This window comes from Manacus candei, unplaced genomic scaffold, assembly GCF_025592945.1.
Source record: "Manacus candei isolate 608988 ecotype Guabito, Panama unplaced genomic scaffold, ASM2559294v1 h1tg000028l, whole genome shotgun sequence".
NCBI lineage: Eukaryota > Metazoa > Chordata > Aves > Passeriformes > Pipridae > Manacus > Manacus candei.
In genome coordinates, this window is record NW_026138076.1 from 5563750 (window position 1) to 5588763 (window position 25014).

The 25014-nt window shown below is 38.7% G+C and overlaps 1 protein-coding gene across 11 annotated transcripts in view; it reads left to right on the plus strand.

Annotated features, from left to right (window-relative positions):
• The window catches only part of CUNH4orf19 (chromosome unknown C4orf19 homolog), a 43435-nt gene extending 18689 nt beyond the window's left edge, over positions 1–24746 (plus strand). For 2 of the 11 annotated variants that reach the window (XM_051790081.1, XM_051790078.1), the window contains 6 exons: positions 880–929; positions 3084–3174; positions 4934–5110; positions 5933–5987; positions 20508–20555; positions 21628–24746. In XM_051790081.1, the coding sequence (XP_051646041.1) occupies positions 20524–20555; positions 21628–22567 (972 nt within the window). In that variant the 5' untranslated portion in view covers positions 880–929; positions 3084–3174; positions 4934–5110; positions 5933–5987; positions 20508–20523 and the 3' untranslated portion in view covers positions 22568–24746. Of the gene's footprint in view, positions 1–879; positions 930–3083; positions 3175–4933; positions 5111–5865; positions 5988–9624; positions 9844–20507; positions 20657–21627 lie in introns of those variants that run through there. The other 9 variants (XR_007904902.1, XR_007904903.1, XM_051790079.1 and 6 more) reach the window with 9 other exon arrangements.
• The last annotated feature ends 268 nt before the right edge of the window (positions 24747–25014 follow it).

Below are 25014 nucleotides of genomic sequence, written 5' to 3' on the forward strand. Positions count from 1 at the left end.
TCACCTAGAGTTTTCTGTAGCAGTCATTACTAATGCCTTTGTTAAGCAGAAGTCGGGTGGAACCAAGAAAACAGGAACTAACCTGCTGCTCCTTTGAGTCTCTGATCTGGGTGTCCAAAGAACAAGGATTTGTTGCAGTCATTGGATTGCCACCTGCCCAAGGCATTCAACTGTATCTAGCACAATGACGCTGGAAACAATTCATGAGTAAATACACAATAACATTTGTATGTTTACAGCATCTGTCAAAGGTGTGGGTATGGTGATTTCTCTACTGTGTGTTTCCAGTGCAAGTCAAACCCATTAATTAAATTCATGCTCTTGTCCTGCTTCAAAAGGAAAAACAGAGCTGATTTATGGGCACTGACTGCTGCAGGAACTAGGAGCTGGTTTTGCTCACTCTCTCTCCTTAATTAATTTTTAAGCATCTGGATAGGTTGATTTCTCAGATTCTGATCATACAAAAGGCTGCACATCCACAATTTCTACAAAGAAAAAGAGCTGCTCCATGCAGAGTACTGTCTGTCAGGGTTTCTCAGTGCTGGCTGAATAGTGTCTACAGGAATTGTGTACCAGAACATCCCTGTGCCCAAGCAAGGGATGAAGCTGCAAAAGGTCCCGATTATAAGACATTTCTTATCTCATAATTATTTTGCTTGTCCCAACAACAAAAATTCTAAAATGAGGGAAAGTTGCCTGCAGAACATTGTTATTTGCTGCAACAACAAAAAAAACAAAACAAAACCTCTTTTTAACAAGAGTTTCAGGGAAATTGCCACAAATATCTTTTGCTAGAGGGCATATCAATGCCTCTATATTGCCACAGCAAATATATGCAAAATATCAGCAACACACCAGTGTGTTTTTTTTTTCTTCTAGGTTCTTTAAACAGGAGACAGATTGCTAACATTTGGGGCTGAAATCCGGAGGTAAGACATTTAACACCCCAACTAGGATCAGGAAACTGTTACAGAAGTGGAAAATTTTGGATACTGAACTTTCACCCTCTGCTTCTGGGAGATTTTTACTAGTAAAGAACTATATGAACATAGACTATAATCAATAGATTATATTGATGCTGCATCACCTGCCCAGCAGAGCCACATGCTGCTGCTGCTGACACTGCTAACAAAGATCAAAGCTTCCCATGCATTAACGAGCTAAACCTGGGTGTTCTGTGTTTCATGCCATGCTTCTAGACCCTATATTGACAGACTGGAAGGCTGGGACAGATGAACTCTGGAACTGCCTTTCAATCAATTATTTTATGATTCTGTACAACACCTTGTAAAACATAAGGCAAATTTATTTTGTTGTGATTCATAGTCCAGGCACCAGAAAGCCTGCTATGAACAAGGATATACCATCTAAAACAGCTCATTATCACTAGTTGCCAGGAAGAAATAGAAAGTAGCCACCATGGTCTACAAGAGTGGTGGAACAAATAGAACATAAAATTATCTCTTGCTGTCAGTGACCCAAAGGGGCCTCACTAAGACATGACTACAACTAAGAACTCTATCTAGACATGAATGGACACACGATAATGGACTGCAGGATCAACTAAACAGACAACACTATCCTAAAGTGCCTCAGCTAATGGAAAGAGGGTAATTCTCCAGAAATCTCTTGTACAACTGGCAAGACCACACAGCTCTTCCAGACAGCCTATTTTCAGCTGTGGATCAAGACCTCTCCTTTTGTCGGCTTGTTTTAACCACTCAAAAAACAACCCTGTGCCTTTTCAGTTACAGATTTCAGAATTCAAGAGCTAGCATTCTGATATATAAAAACTTTTTAAATTCATGAAAGATTGACAGAATAATTCACCTCAACATGATTATATTTCCTAGGTACGTTTTGTAAAGAAAATGGACTATTTGTTTCTCTTCCCCCTCAATTACCTCAGTGAACCAAGACAACTGTCAGTACCCACGTTTACTTTTCCTCACCCCTACAGAGTCCAGCAGAGAAGTGTGCAGTTTTACAGTGGAAATATTATTTCTTCACTCTAAGCATTCATACAAACAATTTAGGATTTTCAAATTTAGCTTTGATTTCACAAAACTGTTCCATTTCTTGAACTTACAACAGAATCTTAAAGAGTTTTAGTCCACTTCTAGCAAGGTCGGTCACAGTTTTACCATCAAAATTAATACACATTAATACAACCATCTGTAAACAATTATAGAGAAACACACAGGCAGAATTGCAAAGAATGCATGGAAATCAGAGGTTTGTTCCACTGAAAGACTGTAATGAAGAGCTGAACTGATCCTAAAGACCCAAAAGAAAAAGCTATTGGACGACAGTTTGCAGTAGAGAAAATATTTGGGCAGTACCACAAAAGCACAAGGGCCAAGGCTATTAGAGAAGGGGAGGAAACTGTGAGGGGAATGCAAACCTCAGGGCATAAATTGAAACCACTCTTGATAGCTAAGAACTTTCTGAAACTCTACCATAGAATTCTAACATTTTTTATCAACGAAGGAAAACAAGTAGTGTCTACAACCAACTGATCTTCAGCTCAGCTTTGAAGCCCAAGTTATGATTTCTGGAAAGGAAGAGTTAAACTCTATATTGTTTGAGTAAAATATGTTAGTTCTCTTTGATCCTTAGGGGGAGGGAAATTTTTCTTATGAAAAGTGCCAGTCAACTTCACACATTATATAAAGAGGGGCTGTGTGTGGTGCTTGAAAGTTTCAGGGTGGGAGCTCCTAATGGATAAGTGGCATTAGTGGATGGATCAGTGGCAACTCTCCAGCCTGTCAGAAAATGCAACACCCCATGCACACTTCCACTGGAGGACACAACTTTTAAAACCAAAAACCTAGAAAGAGATTCAACAGCAGCACGAGAAGGTAGATAGGGAAATAATTGCTCAGTGCCAGAATCAACCTGATTTTGTCCAGCACAAAATACACCCAGGGTCCGAAGTGTACCTATGGTCTATGCCAAAGTAGGTTTAAAGTATTTCGATTTTGACTGTATGACTTTGAGATAGAGTGTTTTTCAGCAACTAAATTAAATGGAAAATGCAAATATGAACTTCTGAGAGCCTTATGATTTTGTTTAAATTCCAGGTTATTTTGGAATGGGAAAACTACTTGCTGCTTGGATCCATGACAACCATGTAGATACTAGTCACTCGATTTAACAATCTACACCACCATGGTAAGCCATATTCCAAAGACTGGGTCTCAGGTCACTGGTAGTTGTGTTGTGTAATAAGTTGGAGTGACTGGGTATAAGGCTTCATGTTTCTGTCTCAAACACAGCAACATAAAAAGTATTAAACAACAAAAGCAAGCAGGATATGGCAACACACCTTGATTTACAAACACTGTTTTACACACCAGACAAGTATTAGGTTTCTCAGAATATCTCAAAAGGGACGTTGCTAAGCAAAGATGATGGTAAAAAGAGTATTTCATTAAGACATCTGAATGTAATTTGCAGGATTAACAACCATGTTCCAAACTATTACCAAGCCGAAGAGGAAAAAGCTCCAAATACAATGAAAAAAAAAAAAAAAAGGATATTTTTAACTCAAGTTTAAGTACAAATATAGAATGCTTTATGCCTAATTGTATTTGACACTGAGAAAATTAACTACTGGTTCAATTCCAGCTTCTACACTTATTCTTCTGTTAAATATACAGCACTTGAGACTGAGTTTTCAGCACTTATTTTAACATTATAAGCAAACAGGTTTGCTAATTGATTGGCTCCCCTTTTCCTTAAAGAAAAAAACCTGCACACTCTACTTTTGGGTCAAAAGCCAATTACATGCATCAGAAGTTGACAGTGAAACCAGTTATTATTTGACATGATATAATGGATATGCTGACAACTTACCAACAGCTGTGATTTCCATCAGCTCTCCTTTTTGGCATTTCCATTTTAAATTTCCGGGGAATCATAGGAATTTCATAGAAGATTGAAAATAAACAAACCCCAACTATTAATTAACCCTATAGGTAACCTACAGCTTCAAAATTTGTTAAACAGACAAAAGGAATTCACAGCAGTTAAGAATGCACTTTAAGGTTTAGTTAAAGAGGTTATATCTTTTGAATTTGTTAAATAAAGTCTGCATCCTTCCAACATGGGGCCATTTCCTTTCATTTTCAATTTCCTTTCACCGTATGCATAAATTTTCAGACCACATCTTACACAAAACAAGTAAGGGCATTGAGACAGAATTACACTGCAAGTAAGATTAATTAGAGATCAGAGCAAAAATTAAAAGGAGGAATCTAGTTGGTAATTAATAATGACAGCTATGTTTAAAAAATAGAATTAATGCAAAAAAAGATTTAAAATGCCCTCAGTAAAAGGTTGCATAAAAACAGGAACACACCATGACTCATTCTTCATAAGCTTTATTATTTACTCCACCTACAGTACTGATGTCACCTTTAACAGATGCACAGAAATATTCTCAGCTATTTGCAACAGTATAGTAAGATTGAATAGGGCTATAAATCTCCAAAGTGCAGCACAAACATAGAGAAGGATACAAAATGGTGACATACAAGGCAAGTAAAGTGACTTCTTGTAGGGCAACAGAGCAATGCAGTGAATCAAGGCTGAGTGAATCCCAAGTTCTCCTTAGCAATGAGTCACATCAGATATCTGGGTTGCTTATATTTGCATTCAGTTTTCAGTCTTTCAGGCTATTAACAGAAAACCTTCTAAATATCACCTATGGATCAGACACTATGCAGTGTTGCCTTCTTGAATTTGTAGGCAAATAGAAACCATGAAACTTCACAGCCAGAACAACTTTCAAACCTGGAGGCTAGCTACTGGAATTTTATAAGAACTTTTCAATTTACCTATACATTCTGAGAAGTATAACTGCACAGAATATGTATGCAAAAAGAGAAGCAGCAGCAATGACTATGTTGCTTGTACTATCCCTCCCCAGCCCCATTAACTATGGATGCTGAATTCAGGAGTGAACTACCTTGGCTTAGATCCTAGGAGGAGTGTCCTGCTGAAAGTGATCTCAAGGCCAGTAAGAATCTCCCTCTCTTACAAGAAAAGACTTGCAGATTTCACAAATCATGCAAGCACAGCTCTCCCTGGATTTCTGGTTTGTAATGTAAGTTGCACTGAGATTTTTCAAGTTACCACTAAAGGAGAAAGATGCCAAAAAGAAAGAACATGGCCCAAATTCTAAAATGCACAGAAAAATACATTGCCCATTACACAGAAATGAGCTTGACTTGGTGATTAATAATCATTATAGGTTTGCCTGCTCACACAGATCCATGTGGGTGTATCCTGCTCACTACAAGAAATAAAATATTTACATTTTTAAAGGAGAAAAAGCAACTGTATTGTTACACTCTAATGCTACAATTATCTCATTAATTTATTTGTCTTTTTATAAATTCTTAATAGAAAACATTTTGCTGAATTTTCCTTTTAGTCTGGAGCACATATCTGAAAGAACAACAGCTTTACCAAAACCTAGAATATTACTGCAATGCCAGAGGCATTTCTTAAGTTTCAAAATTTGTGAAAATCTGAAGGGTGAAGTTCTGACAAGCACACAGTAAAGTTTTAATTGATACTATAAATATCCTGACTCCCAGAAAACCAAAAATCCCATAATACTGCATATTTGAAAGTTTTCTAATTTTGCTGTTGTTGTTTAAACACTTCACATGAGTCCTAATCCACTGTAGCAAAGCTCATGCTCACTTTAAGCAGGTTAGCATTCCAATTCAGCTCAAGGGGATGAGCATACTACTCAAGTGATTTGTTTGATCACTGTCTAAAATTTAAAATTCACAATGGTACCAAGAGGAGGTTGTTATATTTCCACACTATTTGCAGTAGACAGTCTACACATCAGAGTAACCCTCTTACTTGTGCACGCACATGAAGAAACCACTTGCAAAGTGTTTTACTATTGCAGGATCAAGACATTTAAAACAAATCTTTCAAGAAGTCGATGGAGCACAATCTGAAAGGTAGGATTATTTTTTTTTTTAATTCTCCTTGTGTAGGTTTAAAACTTACTGGCCATTCACTATTGTAACTTCAGCATTCCACAACATAAAACACCTCTGGGTTATTTTTCTCTCTGCAGTACTCCACAATACTTTCTAATGGCAGTGCTCTGCTGCTGCAAGCACTGGTGAGAAAACAGGTTCTGAACTATGTTTCTTTCCAAACCCTAAGGTTCCTGATGCAGCAAATTTGCCAGTTTCCACTATGAAGTTTAGAAAAAGACACTGTACAGAAGAAATACAGGAATAAGTTGAATCAATCTAAATCAGTTAACAGAGGTGAAAAATGGCAGGAGAAAATGTGGAAATGCAGGCAAATGGTATGGGAAGAACAAGCTAAATCAAGTGGGGGAAAGAAAGAGGGGGATTTGGGAAAAGAACTAATTGGAAAACAAAAATGTAAGGATTAATTTGGTTGGAGAGGGAGAGCACCCTGACTTCTGACAGTTTCCTTACAAAAAGCTGCATGTTATTCCATGAAATGGTCAAACACAAAAGCACAATATCCTGACAATTTTTAAAAATCTCCTTAATCCATTTGTTGGGTTTGGGGGGGTTTTTTGGTTTGGTTTGGTTTGGGGAGGGGGGGAGAATACAGCTTTTGCTTGGGTTTTTTTAACTTTTTTTTTTTTTTCAGAAGAGAATCATTGACTCATACAAATTGCTTTTGGCTTTATCCAATTTTCTTTGTATTAAGAGAGGCTGATGTTCTGAGCAGTACAACAACACCACAATATCTGCCACTGGCAATATTTCAGATGATATAAACAAACCAGAAGCATTTGAAATATTCAGGGCAAAGTGATTTTTGGGGACACTAAGCTACAATTGAATACCAGAACTGAGATCATGTATCCTGTCTGGCCTCAATCCTGCCTAAAGGCCTATACACAAAAAACTCCAATACCTATATTTGAAGCAATCTCCATAGACATCCAAGCTTACTTTCAGAATATTGCTCCCTTAAGTAAAAGTCTATGGCATACTTAAAGGATAAAGGCCTGCTAAACTCCAGCAGTGTCTCTTCATGCCCGCTTCCGAAGACTCAACAGGGTAAAAAAAAAACAAACAAACAAAAAAACCCAGAAAAATCAAACCAAACAAACAAAAAAATTCAAACCAAACCAAAACAAAAAACACCAAGGAAGTACTGAACCTTTTCACAGAACTGATGTGCAACCAAGAGTTTTCGATAAGCTAGAATGCCAGAATTACAGAAGTTACCTTGATCAGACTTCATTGTTGTTTTCCTAAGTTTTATTTTCTTATTTTAACTTACAAAAATTTTATGATATCTAAAACATATGAGATTTCCACCTTTTCTCCTTTTCCATCTACTTCTGTTCACCAGGTGTTTCCCAGATTACCTAAAGATTCAGTCTTTCAACAATATATTTTAAATGTCTTTAGCCCCAAATTGCTGCAGAAGGCCAATAAATTGTTTTTGCACAGAACTCACAGGCAAATACAAGAAGCAACAGCTTCCAGCAGATGGATCAACAAAGACCTAGATTTCATAGTATACAGTGTGCTGCTGTGCAACTGTACAACAATGTGCATGGCACAACCAAATAAAACACCTGGGAAGCAGTCTGGCTTGCCAAGTTTTTCTCACAAACTAAATCTTATGACAGTATGCTGTAGCCTTCATGCTCACTGTCTGATATTTTCCATTTTCCAAATGTCCCAAGTAGAATTTCTCATTGATACCACCATCCATAAAACTAATACAATAAAAAAGACATTTTTTCAGGAGGCAACAAAAGATAGCCCTTTTATATATATATATATATATTCAGTTGAGAAACAATCCACATCTAGAACATATTTCTATATTTAAGCAGGCTTATACTCTTCAGCTGATTCTGCAAATGGAGATCTAAGGAAAAGTGACTTCTGGGCCAGGAGACAGGAAACAAGCAGCTAGCTCCACAGCCAGTTATGCTGACATAAAAATTCAAGTAAAAAGATTTGTTTGCTTTCCTGTCAGTACTGCAAAGAAAATCAAACTGCAGTTTCTGGCTCATTCAGCCCCAGAGTAATAAATATTCTGAAAGGCAGATTCTGTCCTTATTTACATTCTCCCAGTCACCTCTGGTGAGGGTGCAGGAAACTAAGGCCACATCATGGCCAGGAGACAATTTGTTTTGTATTCACATTGTCATGTGGATCTTGCATTGCTATAGGATCTTAGGGACCATGATACCAGTTCAAATCAGTGACCTGAGTGACCAGCAATATCCCAGTTTTCAGCTCAGTGCCTGAGTTTAGTGCCAGTTCATGTTTAAGTCACAGGTAGGTAGAGATCCCCCAGCTGTGCCTCATCAGGCACTGCAGTTCATCAGTTTGCTCAGCACAATCTCACACACAGCCAAAACGGGACACAGCCAAAAGCAAACGTGTCAAGGACTGAATGCAACTGCAGACCCTGACATATTGATGCTTTCTTCAAATGCACCCTCCTTACCTCAGCATTTGCCCTTCCTCAAATTCAGCTAAAATTTCAATATGATCTTTCATCAGGGATAGCAACATCTTTAAATATTGTTAAATTTAACAGATGTCTTTGACCTCTCAGCAACTGTTGGATTTATGCAGTCCTCAAAATTTACCAGACTTTAATATATCTATGGATTAAGCATCATGTTTTTGTCCTCTCTACTCTGGCATTCTAAATTTTTTGAGCCCTGTAAAGTTAGGTCCTTCTTTGTACCTCATCTTTCATCCAAAAGTTGAAATTTCACTTCTTCAGCTATCCCTATAGACAGAACTAGAAGCAAGAAAGTTATCATCAGACCTTTCGTTTTTCTCATTTCCTTTATATTTTAAAGATAGGTCTGATGGACCTACTGAGAGAAACAAAACAAACAAAAAAATTAATCACCAGATTTGGAATTGTATGTATTTTTTTATGCTGGGAGAAATGTTTCAGCCACTAGGAAAAAAAGAAAGTATAAAGAACAATGACACACATATAAAAACCTCAGTGTTTCCCATGAAGTAGACAACTAGGCAGAAATTAGTCAGTGGAGGGACTCATCAAGATTTTATTTTAAGTAACCCAAAACGTCTCCATGATTTCAGTGTATGATTGTTTCTCAAGTAGGCACACAGAATATGGATGGACTCTGTAAAAGGCTTGTGGTCTTCAGTATGCTCAGACCAGGCCACTGAACAGGGTTGAAATTACAGAATATCACAGAAGCAGGGCAGAGCAGTTCAAACTTAGGTCTGATCCTCCAGCTAATATGACAAGGGAAAATACCTCAGATGGACATTGAATACACCTCAAAGTACAGATATTTCTAGCAAGAGCTAGGAAGCAGCCTCTTGCATGTTTACAGAATAGGAACCATATGAGAAGACAGGAAACAGTAGAGTATTATGAAGTATTCAAATACTTCAGAAATAATTAGGAGCAAATAATAGCTTTCAACAGCTATACCACCATAATGTGAACATGGAACAGAATTTCCAAATTATAGCTTTTATTTTTGCTGCAACATCTTTATAAAGTACCTCATATTTTAAAATAAACATAAAAAATTTAACTTGAACAGTTATGGTATACATCACTTGCCATGCACTTCTCTTTCAGCAGCCGCATGCAATCAAGTCAATCTCTCTGTATGACATCTTCCTACTATTGTCTTGGGAAGCCATAAGAGCAAGGATCCTTTGAAATCCATAACCAAGACATCAGTAGCTGTGTTTTAAAAACTGGGGAGCAAATAAGGAGACATTATCACCAACAGGAAGAGAAAACTGCTTGGACTGCCACATACTGTCATACATTTATTCCCTGTTTGAGACTCTTTTTATTTATCTTTGCGTATCTGTGTATGACACTTAAGGAGAGGTAACTTTATAAACACTTAAGGAGAGGTATATTTATATAGAAATGCAGCTTTACAACCTAACTTGACATGTTATTTGTTTATCAGAAAGATTATGGTATAAAAATGACAAACCACTTCCTCTGCTGAATCCCTTCAAGACTGACAAATGGGGCAAAGGAGTTGAGTTTTTCTCCTGGAAAGATTCATTGCATCATACATATGACATACATGAAAGACATGATAGAATACGGAGTCCAAGTTAAGAGCAAGAATTTATAATCAAATATCCATATGTACCTGTGCCAGGAGGGACAAGGCACTTCAGCTGAAAGTCTGCTGAGAGATTCTGAACCCCTTGTCCTAAGGTATGACTATACAGATTTCCTTTGGCCTGAATCCACAGGGTGTTGCTAAGACTTCAAAGACTGGCAGGTGCATTAAGACCACATCATACAGAGACTAAGAGAACAATGTTCAACCTAAAACACAGCAACCACATCAAGCCAAAACCATCGAGAAGGCAGTGATTATTTTACACAGTATTCAAAGAGTTCCCTCATTAGGAGGGTCCCCAGTTCAGTTTGACCCCAGTCTCAAAGCCATACCTCACAGCTATCAAAGTCACGTCCTTGATGGCATGCTCTGAAACAGGCTGCTGAAGCCTGCCACTGGGAAAGGAGCTGGTCCAGGCAAAGTATAAGCAAAGGAACCTTGTGAATTGTAGACCCATGGCAGCACTATTCCAGGCCCTGATTCTAGATTTGTTTCTATGTTAAATGTTTTAAAAAGGCATTGGATACAACCAAGGTTTTTCCGAGCAAGAGCTGGAACCCAAGAATTCTTCCTCCAAAGTACGAAGTTGCACAAGATTACAGAGACACTTTAACCTCTCAAGAGAGATAAATTCAGGTACAGTCCCTCTGTTACATAAAAATTGGCTATAACTATTTTGAGGCCAGAGCTGTGCTGCCAAACACAGATCCCCACTTGGGCTTAGCCTAACACAATTACTGAATGAAATATAGTTTCTCTGCTGATTGCTTCTTTCACATGTACATGACCATCTGCTTCCCATATCCAGTTTTTGCCTTGTCACATATTTAGACCATACATCCCCTAGGAAGGAGCACATTTCTATGTTTGCCTCTGCACAGTATGGGACTATACAGGATTCAGGGGTTTAGGCCCCACAATTAAACAAGCTATTATATTTTATGAGATTAACAATTTTAAGAGAAAGGAAATATAAGCTTCAGTAACTTAAACACTGGACAGTGATGTAAGTTTGGGAAGATCAAATGTAAAAAACAAGCATGGCTGAAGAGGAAATGAGTGTTTTATGCTACAAGCTATATTTGGTTTTCCTTTATGCAAACTGGCTAATGACTGTGAGAGTTTTACCCTTTGCCCCACTCTTCCTCTTACTCATTAAAAATAAAACAATCATTTTGTATGGCAAATAATGGGGGGAGGGAAACGTTCTGTGACTTAGTGCTATGAGTGATGAGGAACCAGTCAGAGAGAATGCATTTCCTTTTAATTATCTTATAAATATTTTAAATCAATTGCAAAAAGCATAACAGGAAAAAAAGGATGTGTACAGATCACCTCCAGGTTGTAGCCCATGTCCCCTCTAGGGCATTCTACTGCACTAATAATAGCCTGACAAGGTCCAACTCTCATGTAAGCTTGGCCTCACTCACTCACAGGTGTTTATGAAAAAATTCAACAGCTACCAGAGATATTAGAAATTAGTCAGTGAATGAGAGAGTAAAAGAATGACTTCCAAAAAAATTTAAAAAAAGAACTGACAGGATGGAAATAGAAATAGGAACCTATAATGAGAATAAACACAGCACTTCATTTATTAACTAATACTGTCAGGAAGCCACTAGAAATAAGTGAAAGACCTGGCTGTCCTTATTGGCTTGGACAGAAGGACATTTTGAGGAGGAGCTAGCAGGACTTAACATAGCAATGCATATTATTAAATTTTTTGGAAGATCAGCTTAGGCAAAGACCAACAGTCACAAATCAAAACAAAACACCTTTTGTAAAACTGATAGCATCTACTTTTCATTACCTTTCCCTTCTGCCAACACTCCCACAAATAACAAGTGCAGGTGTGGTGCTCAAGCTGCACTGGCAACATCCAAGCTTCCCTGCCTTGGGACCTGCCCAGCGCTGTAACTTAGTTTGGTGCAAAACAGCTGCATGAAAAAGCAATAATTTGAAGGGGCAATGTAGAAGCAGAAAACCCATCAGGATCTGAGAAAAACATCAGGATCTCTCGTGGCATGGAGAAAGAGCAGCTGTAAAGAAGTGGAGCCGTTTCTAATGCATTTGCATTTGCAAATTTGCTGCATTTGCAGCAATCCAGAAGCTCCCCATTCCAGCTGAAGTATTTACACTGGCATGTAACAATTGGCAGGTATTGCCATTGCCAACTATACTGGTATAATTTCTTGACAGTGTAACTACACATATGTAAGATAATTAGCACTTATTTTTCTAATATAAGCAAAGCAGATTAAATCTGACCTTTTCTCAGCTCTTTGAGAATACAAGTGTAAGCAGATATTTCCATTACTCTCACCATCCTGACTGCCAAAGGAGTTTCTCATCAGATCGTAGCCAGACATCACACTGGCAGGATGCTCTTCCCCACTGTTGAGAAATATCACAGCATGCACTCACAATTAAAGGGCACAATTGACCCCTGCACAGTAGACACACCTCTCAGCTAGGAGACTGCACTCTTCCTTGGATGGTGTTATAAATAATGCAAATATATAATACACAGTTTATTCTATTACAGTACTATTTCATGTACATGGTAATTAGTGTTGACCGCTAATGTTGTGATTCTGGGACAAAGAGCATAGAAATTGCTCATTTTTGTCAATCACTACTATTGCACATTTCCTGGATAAACATTTACTACATGCATACATTTTCAGATGACACCATGCAAATAGAAGTTAAAATCATGATAACATACTCCCACTGGCTGAGTGGTGAGTAGGCCATAGTTTGGTAATTAGCTGATGCTGTACTGATGGTTCATCAGGCAAGCATAGTGCTTGTTTATTTGGGTATTTGATATTCATAGAATCATAGAACGGCTTGGGTTGAAAGGGACCTTAAAGACCATCTAGTTCCCATTCTCCTGCCAAGGGCAGGGATGGCACCCACTAGACCAGGTTGCTCTGGGTCCCATCCAACCTGGCCTTGAACAACTCCAGGTATGGGATATCCACAACTTCTCTGGGCAACCTGTTCCTGTGCCTCACTACCCTTTGGGTAAAGAATTTCTTACTAACATCTCATATAAATTTTTCCTCTTTCAGTTTAAAACCATTTTCCCTTGTCCTATCACTATCTACCCATGTAAAAAGCTGTTCTCTTTCATTTTTATAAGCCCCCTTTAAGTAATGGAAAACCACAACAAGGTCTCCCCAGAGCCTTCTCTTCTCCAGACTGAACTACCCCAGCTTTCCTAGCCTGTTTTCAGAGAAGAGGTGTTCCAACCCTCTTAATTACTTTGCTCTTTAATCTCCTGAAAAGTATGGGATTCAGCTAATTAGAAACAATTCTGTTTAAGTGTCACTTGGTTTGCTTCTCCCCGTGCTATGACTAGTGACATTCCTTTGTCATTTAAGGATTCAGCTATCCTGCCATGTATTACCTTGATGAAGCAAAAACATTTTGTGATATCAGACCTAGTTCCCCGGTAATGAAAACTACTCTATGTCAGAATACAAAGCATCAAAATTTATGAGGCCATAAATATGTGAGTTCTACATATTTCCCATGCTTCTGATGACTGAGAACCTCCAGTTTTTGATACCTGCCCTGATTAAAACCTCTTTTGTCCCTTGAAAAAACTACAAGTCTAAATCAGTTTCAGTGATTAGTTTAGGCTTCACTGGAAAGAAGCCTAAATTATATCCCTAATTCCCTACACACAAAACCAACCTCAACCGTCATACCTTGAATAGCATACAGAACACATCAATTTCCTCCCAGCCATTGTCTGTACACAGTGTGTAATATCACCCAGAAGTTTGACACTTGAGTCCTGAAAACACAGAGTCAGGCCACTGCCTTGAACAACATATCCATGTGCTTGATTCAGCCTGGCCAGGGAGAAAGAGAACAAAGAATTAAAAAAAAAAATAACATTATCAGTGTTAACAACTGATGATAGTGTAAGGATTATTTGCATTCAAGCAACAATCACATTTATCTGTGAAACACAGGGGATCCAATTTGAAAAGGGAAAAAAACCCCAGAGGGTGGCAGTGGGAATCAAACATCCAAAGCTGACTGCCATAAGTCAGCTAGTTAGACAGTGGCTGAAGAAGTTTTATAAGTTTTTCATGAGTCCCTCTGTGTCAGCTTCTCTTATCTGCACCGTTAGCTGTACTACAAAGGCATGCAAACTGCTCAGTGGGCAAATAAGGCCTCGGTGGAGAATAAAAGTGCCTCGTAGACCTGTGCAGCTCCTCAGCTTTGTGAAATAAACGAAAATAGGACAAGCAACAATAACCTTGGCAATAACCTTGTGCCAGCAGGATAGCATAAGGCTCTTTCTGGCAGACACTCTGACACTTCTTATTCCCAAATATAGACCCTGCCTCTCTCAACACAGGAGAGTAAACTAAGCTGCACCAGAAAAAGCACTTGCAGAGTTCCCTTTTCTTGCAGAGCAGCACAGATAGCAAGGAGTGCAGGGTGACTCAAAGTCCATCCACAGGTCATATTTTGTCAGCAGGATGGCACAGCCAGGTATCTCACTAGGGCTGGACTGCAAGACGGCTGAAGCACAGAAACAACACCTCAGTGCTGCATTTTAAGAAAGTGTGAACAAAAAGACTGAAGTCAATTCAGCTAGAGAAAAACAGACACATGAAAATGGCCCATGAAGTGGGATCCCCTTCCTATAAGGGAGCATATTACAGTATTTCCTCAGGTTAGTTCACATATTTTAGATTTTATATGTCAATTCAGCTTTTCTGTGAAGCACATTTAAAATAAATTTACAGATTAAGATTCAGTCAGGAAAAATGAAAGTAGATAGATTTCAGCCCAGCTTTAAGTACTGGTCTGAATGCAGGTATAAGCACAGATTTGTTATCAAAATTTTGCTCCCATAACAAGCACTCTAAGACATGAGTTGTCACAGACACCAGAGACTCAACAAAAAGGATCAGACAACCACTTGAATTTTCACAGTTTTTTCAGTTCCCACCTACATGCTAAAATGCAACTGTTACAGCCCAAATGAGCTGCAACTTTCAGGTACATCAGTAAAACTTATTTGGAGTTTTTGAGAAAAGGAATTGGTTTTCATAAATGTTCTGTTGTCAGAAAGAAAAAAAAAAAGGCTTTTATTGGTGGTGTTATTATCTGCGATTCAGATCAATTATTTCTCTGCCTCCACACCTCAGTAACACATAGATTCACAGAATCGTTTGGGTTAGAAGGGACCTTTAAAGGTCATTTAGTCCAACTCCCTGCTATTAGCAGGGACACTGCACTTCCCTACAACCTAGGCACGTGTGACCCTTTCTTGCACCTTGGCATATGCTGATGACAGCATCTGAAATTTTCTGAGAGGTGTGAATGCCTACTTAGCACAGAAGGCAAAATGCACCTCCCATTAGGAGAAGTGCTAGAGCTCTCTAAGGTTATTCCCACCCTACATTCTTTATATTTCTTCTCCACATATTTCCCTGCAAACACACTCTCTTCCCACATTTGCTTCTGTGCATATGTCTCCTGGCTGGTTAGCATTTGGCATCTAGGTAAGACCTCATTAACAAAAAAAATACCAAGTAAATTGTGTTTGTGTTACTAGTGAAGTAGCCAGACTTAATCTTCATGAGCAAGGGTTTCTATCCACTGCAAAGAGATTGGTAGCTACAGTCAGTAACCTTAAAATGCAAGGGTTTCACTGAGCAATTTTAAAATTGCTGCAAAACACAGCAAACTGATGGGGAAGACACTGGCAGGATCAAGTCTGAAAGGTGGAAAAAGTCATCAGAAAGAGGTGCCTCAGGCCCCTGGGGGATACATCATTCAGGTTCAGCAGTCCAGATAATATACATGTAGGAAAAAACTCCTTACTTGGTAATCTAGAAAGGATGGAGGAGAGGGAAAAGCTAAGCAAAAACAGAAGCATCAGGGTGTGGTAGGAAAACACCAAACAAACTAAAAAAACCCAACTGGCTTAAAAAGAATGACCCAAAGTCAGAGTTTATCAGTTTGAGATCCACTAGAAAAAGCTATTTTAATATGCTCTTCCCTCAGCTTTCTGCCTCTGCTACTGGAGGTGTTTAAAAAGAATCTAAAAATAAAAATCAAGATAGAATTAAAAATACACCATGAGCAAAAATAATACTGACCTTTTTCTGTTTCCATGTAAACTCCCAAGAACACTGAAAAAGGTGCCAAACCATTTTTATGCCTCAAAAATATTTTTTCTACCATTTTAATGACATTATCTAATTTGCCTTTTGTTTACTCATTACACTGCCACAGTTTAAATAGACAATACAAGCTATGTTATTACATGATTGAAAATCAGATACCTTGTGTTTCTCAAATCTGATAAAGCAAGGCAGACTTCTCTTAAAGCACATTGTGGCTTGAAATGCAAGGTTGTTGTTTTGGAGTCAGACATTATTCTTGTTATCTTCACCATGGTCTCACACTTTAAAGAAAAGATTATTCTCTTTGCAGGTGCCACCATAAATGTATTTAACAACCTCCCCCTTTTTAGCATTTGTTTTACTGATGGGATTCATATCCTGCTCTACTCAAATTAAGACCAATTACTGTTTCCCTCTGTAGTACAATTTTATCCAACTCTTTTTAAAATGGTTGCTCTTCTGTATCATATTCCTTCAAAGGAAGAAAGTCTTTCATAACATCAGGTCTTCTTGATCTCTGTGTGAACACTCATCTAATACATTGCAAGGACATTATATCTAGACTATCTTTTGCAAATGGCTGCTAGGGTGGCTGGGGAAAACATACACAAAGTTGTCTAGGATTAATGGTAGTTTTGATCTGAATTCTGAGAATCTAAATGTTAAGTCCAAGCATTTTACTGTCACTTTAGACAGGCAGCCTTTTTCTTTTTTTTTTGGGGGGGGGGTGGAACTAGCCCACAGAGTGTTCTTCAAGGGAACATTTCACATCATGTTTATCTGAAACTATCTAATCAATTTAGCAGCACATCTTATCTAACAGAATAAACATCTTACAAGGATGCAATGTTTCTAAACTCAGTATCAGTTAACATACCATTATCCATTGCGTGAAGTCTCTAATCCTCTCTTGTTTCAAGTCTGTAGCACATGCTTGATTCAAACTGTTCCAGACAGTAGTTTTCCATTAATGGAACTATGAACATCACACAATACACAAGTCTTTAGAGCTAGGTACCTAAAACAAGGTAAGTAGGACTAAAGCATGCCTTTTCATCCTATAAAAGCAACTGTTTCCCAGAATTATTTTCCAGCTTGATTTGAAAGATTATTATAAATGAAAGAAAAGGGCAAGGGAAAAAAAAACAAGCCAGTGTTCAGACAGTGACATTGTAAAATCATATTCCTATTTCAGGGATGTGAAATAATTTATAAGATAATACAATATACATTATTTTCCATATGTAATAGTTTATTCATGCCAGAGGGCAGATTCAGTTGTATCTAATCAGTGGAAAAGCTTAATGCAATAGCTGCAGAGATATTTCCCACAGTAGCTGTATTAAAAAAAAAAAAAAAAAAAAAAAAAAAAGGAAAGTGCTTTCTATGGAAACTAAAATAGTAATATCAATGTATAATTGCTTTATATTATAAGTGTCTCTACAACAGAATAAAGGCCAGCAATTAGCACTTCTCAATGCTTAAAACCTATCAGCAAGATTTTGTGCTTAAAAAAAAAAAACAACACAGAATTTATAAATAAAAGTCCTGAGTAGGAAATCTGTCAGATAAAAGTTTAAACAGAAGCAGCCTGACTTGAAGTGCCCACTCTCAGCTAGAAGCAATATCTACTGTACTGGTCACCATACAAACCTATAAACTTTAAAGCCAAGACAAGGGCATTTCAGTGGGTTCACACAGCAACTGACACAGCAATTGAAGTTATTCCATGTCTGGTAAATCACAATAATATTTGCATACTCTTAGCCCACAGGAAGGATAGGGCTTGGTAGAGACTAGAGAAAGAGGCTTAAAATAAGCCAAGTTACATTGTCTTTCCCATGAACAGAGATCACACAGGGACTTATCTAACACATGGTAACCTGCCAGCCACTGAGACCTGAAGTTCGAGTCTATCAACAGCTGGCCAACTTCATGCAGTTTTTATTTCTTTCAGTTTATAAGCAGGTTTAAGCTAAAACTCAAGATGTCAATCAAACCAGAACAAGTTTCCACACAGGGCTTAGCTCAACTGTATTAGCCTCAAACCAGCCTTAACCTAAAGAAGAGCTACAGCTAATCCAGCTTTTAACACGATCAAAGCAAATTGTATTAAGAATTCCCCTTTGGCTGGAATAGATGGCTATACCAGCCAGCCTAAATAAGCCCCATATCTAGTCAAACCTGTCCAAACACCTTTGTAATGTAGAGCAACTGCACATAAGGAGGGTAAGTACACTCAATCATCTCGCCAGTTATTGCATCCTCTTCAGATGAAAAATGCTGTATCAGAATTCCTGCTTTGGTGGTGTTGAGGGATGAGAACACAGTATAAGATTAGCAGAGATGTGGAAGGGAGACTGCATTTCAAGGAGAGAAGCAGGACCAAGACAGAGGAAGCAAAGCAGTTGGCTTACAAGCCATCCCAAAAAGCACTGAGCTACATCATGCTGGCTACTCCTGATAGAAATTTCTTCTCCAGAACAGTTCACATGCAGACAAAGGTAAAAAGTATAGGAGCAGTTCTACCCTAGCTAAAACCTGCTGCTGAATGACTGTAGGCCCTTAGAGGTTGCAGGAATGAGAGGTCTACATCAGGTATTTAGTTCAGTGCAAAGAGGCAGTCAGATTTTAGGGGGATGAAAAAAAAGGAGAGTTTTGATTTACATTTCTGCTAGCATAGTCACTGGTGTGCAGATCAGGCCATGCCTGGCAAGAATAAATCAATACTACTTTCCTTGAATGTTTTGTGAATAAATGACTCCAGAAAACATCCTGATCTTGCATCATCAGTTTCTGTTTGATGGGAAGTGAGTAGCTGTCCTTAGGCAATGGCAAAAGTATGCAAGGTTGTAGAGCATCTCGAGAGAAAAAGAAAGAGTCTGAATATCGATGGACAAAACATATTAAACAATCTGTCTTGACTTGATTAATTTGATATAAGATAGTCCCAACCCACAAAGAGTACTGGAGACTTTAGGATTTTTGCATATTCTGATCTAGGACTTCAGTTTAGGTTTAGAACAGAAAAGTTCTCAAGGGTCCATACTAGCAAAACATTTCTTCCCATAATAAAAGACATTGGCATAAGAAGCGTATAATAGATAGTTCTTAGCATCTCACTGAGTCAGGCAATGACATACACACAGTGCATGCAATATACAGATATGTAGCAAAACAGTCTGCTAGTTCTAGTCAAACTCTGGAATTTACTGTAGTAAAATGCAGGTGCAACACATTGCATATAATAAAATGCCAATCCCAGGAATTTGTCTGTGCCTCACTAAGAGATAGTTCCACAAAAACGCTCAGTAGCTGTCACAGAAGTGAATGGAGACAAGGAGGTATTAGGAAAGAATAAATCTGTGGCTCCAAACACCTTGAGAAATCTGCATTTGTGGTTCCCATGAATCATTTGGAAAGGATGTTGAAATGCAAAAGACTTAGAGAACACAAGGACAATTTATAGACATGAAATTATATCACTATGGCTAACATTTAAATAGATAAGGATTCTTTAGACTGTGTATCTGAACTGAAGGGGCAGTACAGGACCTGTTCTATAGTGACAATAGGACATGATGGTCAGATCATGTGAAGAAGAACTAGAAGGCACCAAATACTGCTAGTAAGAACCAGGTTCAAGTCAAACAAAAGCAGGTGATTCTTCACACAGGCAAGGTTGGTCTGTGAAACAACTGAGTAAAGGATGTGGTAGATGCTAGCAGTTTACTGTTTCAGAAAACAACTGGACAAATGGAAGAGAATTTCACCAATAGCTGTCAAATGAAAAAAATACTGGAAAAGAAAAAGAACCAACCAATCAAAAAAAACACAAACTCACAAAAAGTAAACAAACAAAAAAACCCCCAAAACACCAACAAGAACCCCCACACCCACTGCGCTGACTTAGAATTCTCCAAATCATAAAATTGCTTAGGAAATAATTCTGGGAGAACACCACTGTCTCAGAATTGTTAAATTCTTCCCCAGATATTTCCCCAGTTAAAGGTCATTGTCAATGCAAGATAGGAACCTGGAAAGATCTTGAACTGTACCACATCCATTCTTGCATAGACATCTTTCTTTTTAGCTAATAAAAACCTTCTAAACATGAGTATAATTTTCAATGCAATTGTTCATACATTAATTTCATAATGCTTCACTCACTCCCTCTCTCCCTTGCCTTCCCTCTCTCTTTTCAGATTAAAGAAAATCCAGATGGGGTGCAGGTGCTGCAAAATGATTCAAAGGTACAATAGAACAAGAGTTGCTTAGACTGAATAAAAGAAAAGCATGAAACCATGTCACTGTGCTCCTCTACACCTGTTGCTTAAATTAGTCTATTTAAAAGGTTGGAGTTCTCAAAGTTTACAGTATCTTCAAGCATAGGCATACTGATTCCCTCCAAATGTCCTTTTTGTTTACTGTAATTATGGTCCCTTTTTATAATTCCTGTCCCACAAAGTAAATTGTGTGACATTGAAAACTCTTCTTTAGTAAAGCTATTTCTCATTTAGGTAGCATGAGCTTCCCTCAATTCGGTAGAACAAGGAGCACAGACTTTGTCAGATCTCCCTCTCTCCTAAGCAATGAAAATGAACTATAGTTCCTTGCTTCCATCATAGCTTTTAAATGTAGTTAGTTGTGGGAATTATTCCCATATAAAAGTCTCCCTAGAGAGGAAGCTTCGCTAGTTTGATAAAGACCACATTTAATCCCCACTTGGGGGCTACTCCTTCCCTTGGTCACTTCTGTAGAACAGGTAAGGAAGTGGGGTGGGGAAATGGTGCTATGAGAGAAAGAGGGGAGATAAAGAAAAGAGAGAGGCCCTGAAAGAGATAAGTCAAGGAAAATGTAGAGCAAGAGGAAGAAAATAAATCAGAAGGGGAAAAAAAAAAAAGAGAAAAGGACAAAAGACTTGAAGGAAGAACAGCAGCAAAAAACAGATATTTTAGCTACTACGTGAGGACATACTAATTAACAATCCATGCAATGACTACTCATTGGCTAATGAACTCCCCAGAGGAAACAAAAAATAAAGCTGGAAACAAGCAACAGCCAGCACACAGTTCTCCAACATCCTGCTTATGTTCCTGGTGAATCTCACTACAGGGGCTAGTTATGATCAGTCCCAGGAGACAGCAGCTGACAGCACAGTTCAGCATTTGCATTCGGTTTAGCTCATTCTCAGGACCTGAGGTAAAGTTTAGTGACTCTAGTTCCTCAATACCTTCAAGTTAAAAATGAAACTTAATCTTTCTTACTCATTATATTGATTAATATCATAAGTAATATTTCCTCTACAATTTTTCCTTACTCCAGCTATATTTTTGATCCAGAAGAAGTACAATCACCGGGACACATCCATGAAGTAGACAACTATAAACACAATGAACAAGGTAGCAATAAATTCAAATTCAAAGAGAACAGTGAAAATGAAGAACACAAAAATGAACTTCAGAAGAATGAGTTAAGTAGGACAGAAAATAAAAATCCATTAAATAGTACAAAAGAAACTCTCTGGAATCATGGAGGCAACAATTTTCAAGAGGACAGCCTTGTGAAGTGTGCTGCAAAGCTTGATGTTGCAGTCAATGGTGGCAACTCCTGTGCTGAAGGGCACTCCACACTCAATCCCAACAGAAACCTGACAAAAGAAGCCAGTGAAAAGGGAACCTGCAGCCAGTCAGAGGCTTCTTCAACCAGCAACAGAGACTTTTACACCATATCAAACAGGTCTGGACAAGAACCTGACCTAGAGACAGGAAGTCAGAGGAAAGCAGCCTGCGATGTGTCTAACAGTATTTCGGACTCCCAGTCTGCACAAGACAGCATCTTTCTCAAAGGAAACTCAATACTGGGGACACAAAACAATGCCATACAACTGCCAGATATTGACTACCCTCAAAATGGCAATCAAACTGGGAACTGTGTTGAAAAAGACAGCTTTTCAGTCCACTGTGCACATTCAGGTCAAAACACTGGTCCTTCAGCAATAGAGAACCAGGACCTTTGTGTAACCCCATCTTTGCCTGTGAAGGAGAGCAGTGCTGAACCTTTTGAAACTGACTCTGCAAATTTGAGTGAGGGCATTACTGGTGGTGTCACTGCAGTGGCTGTTACCAAAGTCACACAGGCACTCCCACACCCCAACCATAAAGACATCAACGGAGAAACTGAGGAGGAAGATGCAGAAGTCGCAGCAGCTCTGGCTGCACTGGAAGCTGCAACTGCAGGGGAAGACCTGGAAGATGATGACTAGTACTAGATGAAGGTTTTATCCTAATACAGTAGGTAAGATCCAGATTTTATTTCTGGATCTATATGAACACATGTACAGCACACATGGAGAGCTGTTATGAACAGCATATATAAAAGGAGTTGGTACTTAAACCTCTGTCTCTTCAGCTGTTTTATACAGCCTTTTAATTTCCACTGCCCGAGGTACAAAAATGCTCCCTTGGCTAATGGTAATACTCTTCTCTGTGGAGCCAACCAGGAGGGCAAAGCATCATTTCTTCCACACAGAATATTCCGCTGTATACCCACCTCACCTGGACTCATGCAAATGTTTCCTTTGGTTTTGACCCTCATGAGGGTCTACGCACACTGGAGGCTCCAGGTTCAGAAAATTTCCATTATTTAAAACAACAATTGAAGCCATGAAGTTAGAAACCACAGATTTTCATCAGCAGCACAAAAAAAATATATAAATGAGCCAAAGTTCTATGATCTACAGAAGTGTGAAATCAAGACGGCAGCTTTGCTTGGACTTCACTGTGGCTATGGTTCCATTATTGATTAAATCTAAGCCCATGCATGTGCAGCAGGCATTAGGACGATAACCTCATCTCTCCCCTTACATCTCCCCTCAACTTCATGTTGCTGCTTCAGTTCCTTAAAACTGCAGAAGTCTAGCCAAATCCAAGTGAATAGGTAACTTTCTGTTGGTTTTATGAGCTGAAACAGCTCACATAAGAATTGTACACACAATATCAGAGGTGCTGGAGAGGGATGAAAATTCAGTCCCTACCAGTTTGGATAGATTAAAACTGTAGTAGAACTACATCCTGAAACCTCTCAACTCCACTAAATCTTCCAGGCACACATCAGTTGTCTTAGCAATACAGTTTTCAAACAGTTTGTTTCAAATATCCCCAGCAAGATGTGTTTTGTTTATGTACAAACAACAAGGGCCAATGTGGACTCCTCCATGGCTCTGCTGTAGTCCTGAAACCTACAGCAGAAAAAAGGATCAAGCTTCCAAGTTGAACTAAGCATAAGCCCTGAAAATAGCTGCATTCCTGGAAGGGCTGCATTCCTTGTGGGGAAAAAAGGAGATAGAGATCAATTTGGTGCTGCCAATTCAGCAAAAATATGGTTGAAATAGAAAGTGCTTGACATTTTATACTGAAATTTTATGGTTATCAAGTTTCTGTTATAAACTCCAAATAAATTTTTTAATCATATAAAAAATAATCTGGTGGCTTTTGTACTTTATGCATTTTCTGAATACAAAAATTACATTAAAGGAGTACTATAAGATATAGCCCTCATTAGATACAGAAAAAGCACCAACTATGTATTTGACTACAGTATATGCTGAATCCTAGTCTAACCATTAACATACATAAGGATCAGAATATTAGGAGGTGGGTTTTCAGTAATGTGCAGATATTTAAGTTATTTCATTTAAATGCAAATTGTTTTCAAGTGCAAGACTAAGTCAGTATTTCAATTTCTCAAAACATTAACGATAACCCTAGGAGCAATTAAAACAACCTAAAGTCTCAGCTTCAAGAGAACTATATTCAGCTATGGACAAGAGTCACAATACTGTATCTGTAAAATAAAAAAGCTTTATATGTTCTTAAAGTACTGTAGTACTGTTGATTTCTCTACCGCTTTCCTAATTTAACAGATCCTTCTAAGCATTTTCATAAATGGATACAAGTTTTATGTACACATTTGCCTTTCAAAGATTACTACAATATCAAATGCCAGTGAACTACTGGCACATTGTGTATTACTAGTTGTGATTATGACAGGACATCCCATATGTCTGTCTGTACCGTGAGAGCCCTGAGGGTATTCCCAGGCCTGACTGTCCCTGCCCACCAACCCAGGGCTCTCCCTGCCCTGCCCAGGGTTCCATGTCAGTCCCATGGGGGCCAGACCCTGCCCCAGCTCCCCGCAGCCCTGCCCAGCCTGGCCACAGGCCCTGCCAGAGATGCCTGGGATGGGGTTGCCCTGCTGCCTGCGGCTGCCCCACACCCTGGCTGGGGTGGCAGGACAGACTCTGGCTATGGCATCCAGGCCTGCTGTCCCTGGGGAGCCTCCATTGCTCCCCACATCCCAGCCCCAAGGAGCCACCAGCCCCTGCTACACCATGGCACAAACCACGAAAAAAAAATTACATTAAAAAAAGTTAAAAAAAGAAATGCAACAAACACCCACAACACTTACCCAGTCTTTCAATATCCACTCAATCAAATTTTTCTAACCTGAGCTCCAACCTGAACTTCAAATGCAAATCACAGCAAGTTTCTCACCTTGCTCCTCAGGATTAAAACATATTACAGGAGAGTCCCTGGTCAGACCCAGCCCAGACAATCCAAACCAGGCAACCCTTCCAAGGATACCTGCCTGCAATCACAGGCCACCAGGCTGAAACCCTCTGCAAGAGAGCAGCTGAGCCACAGACATCAC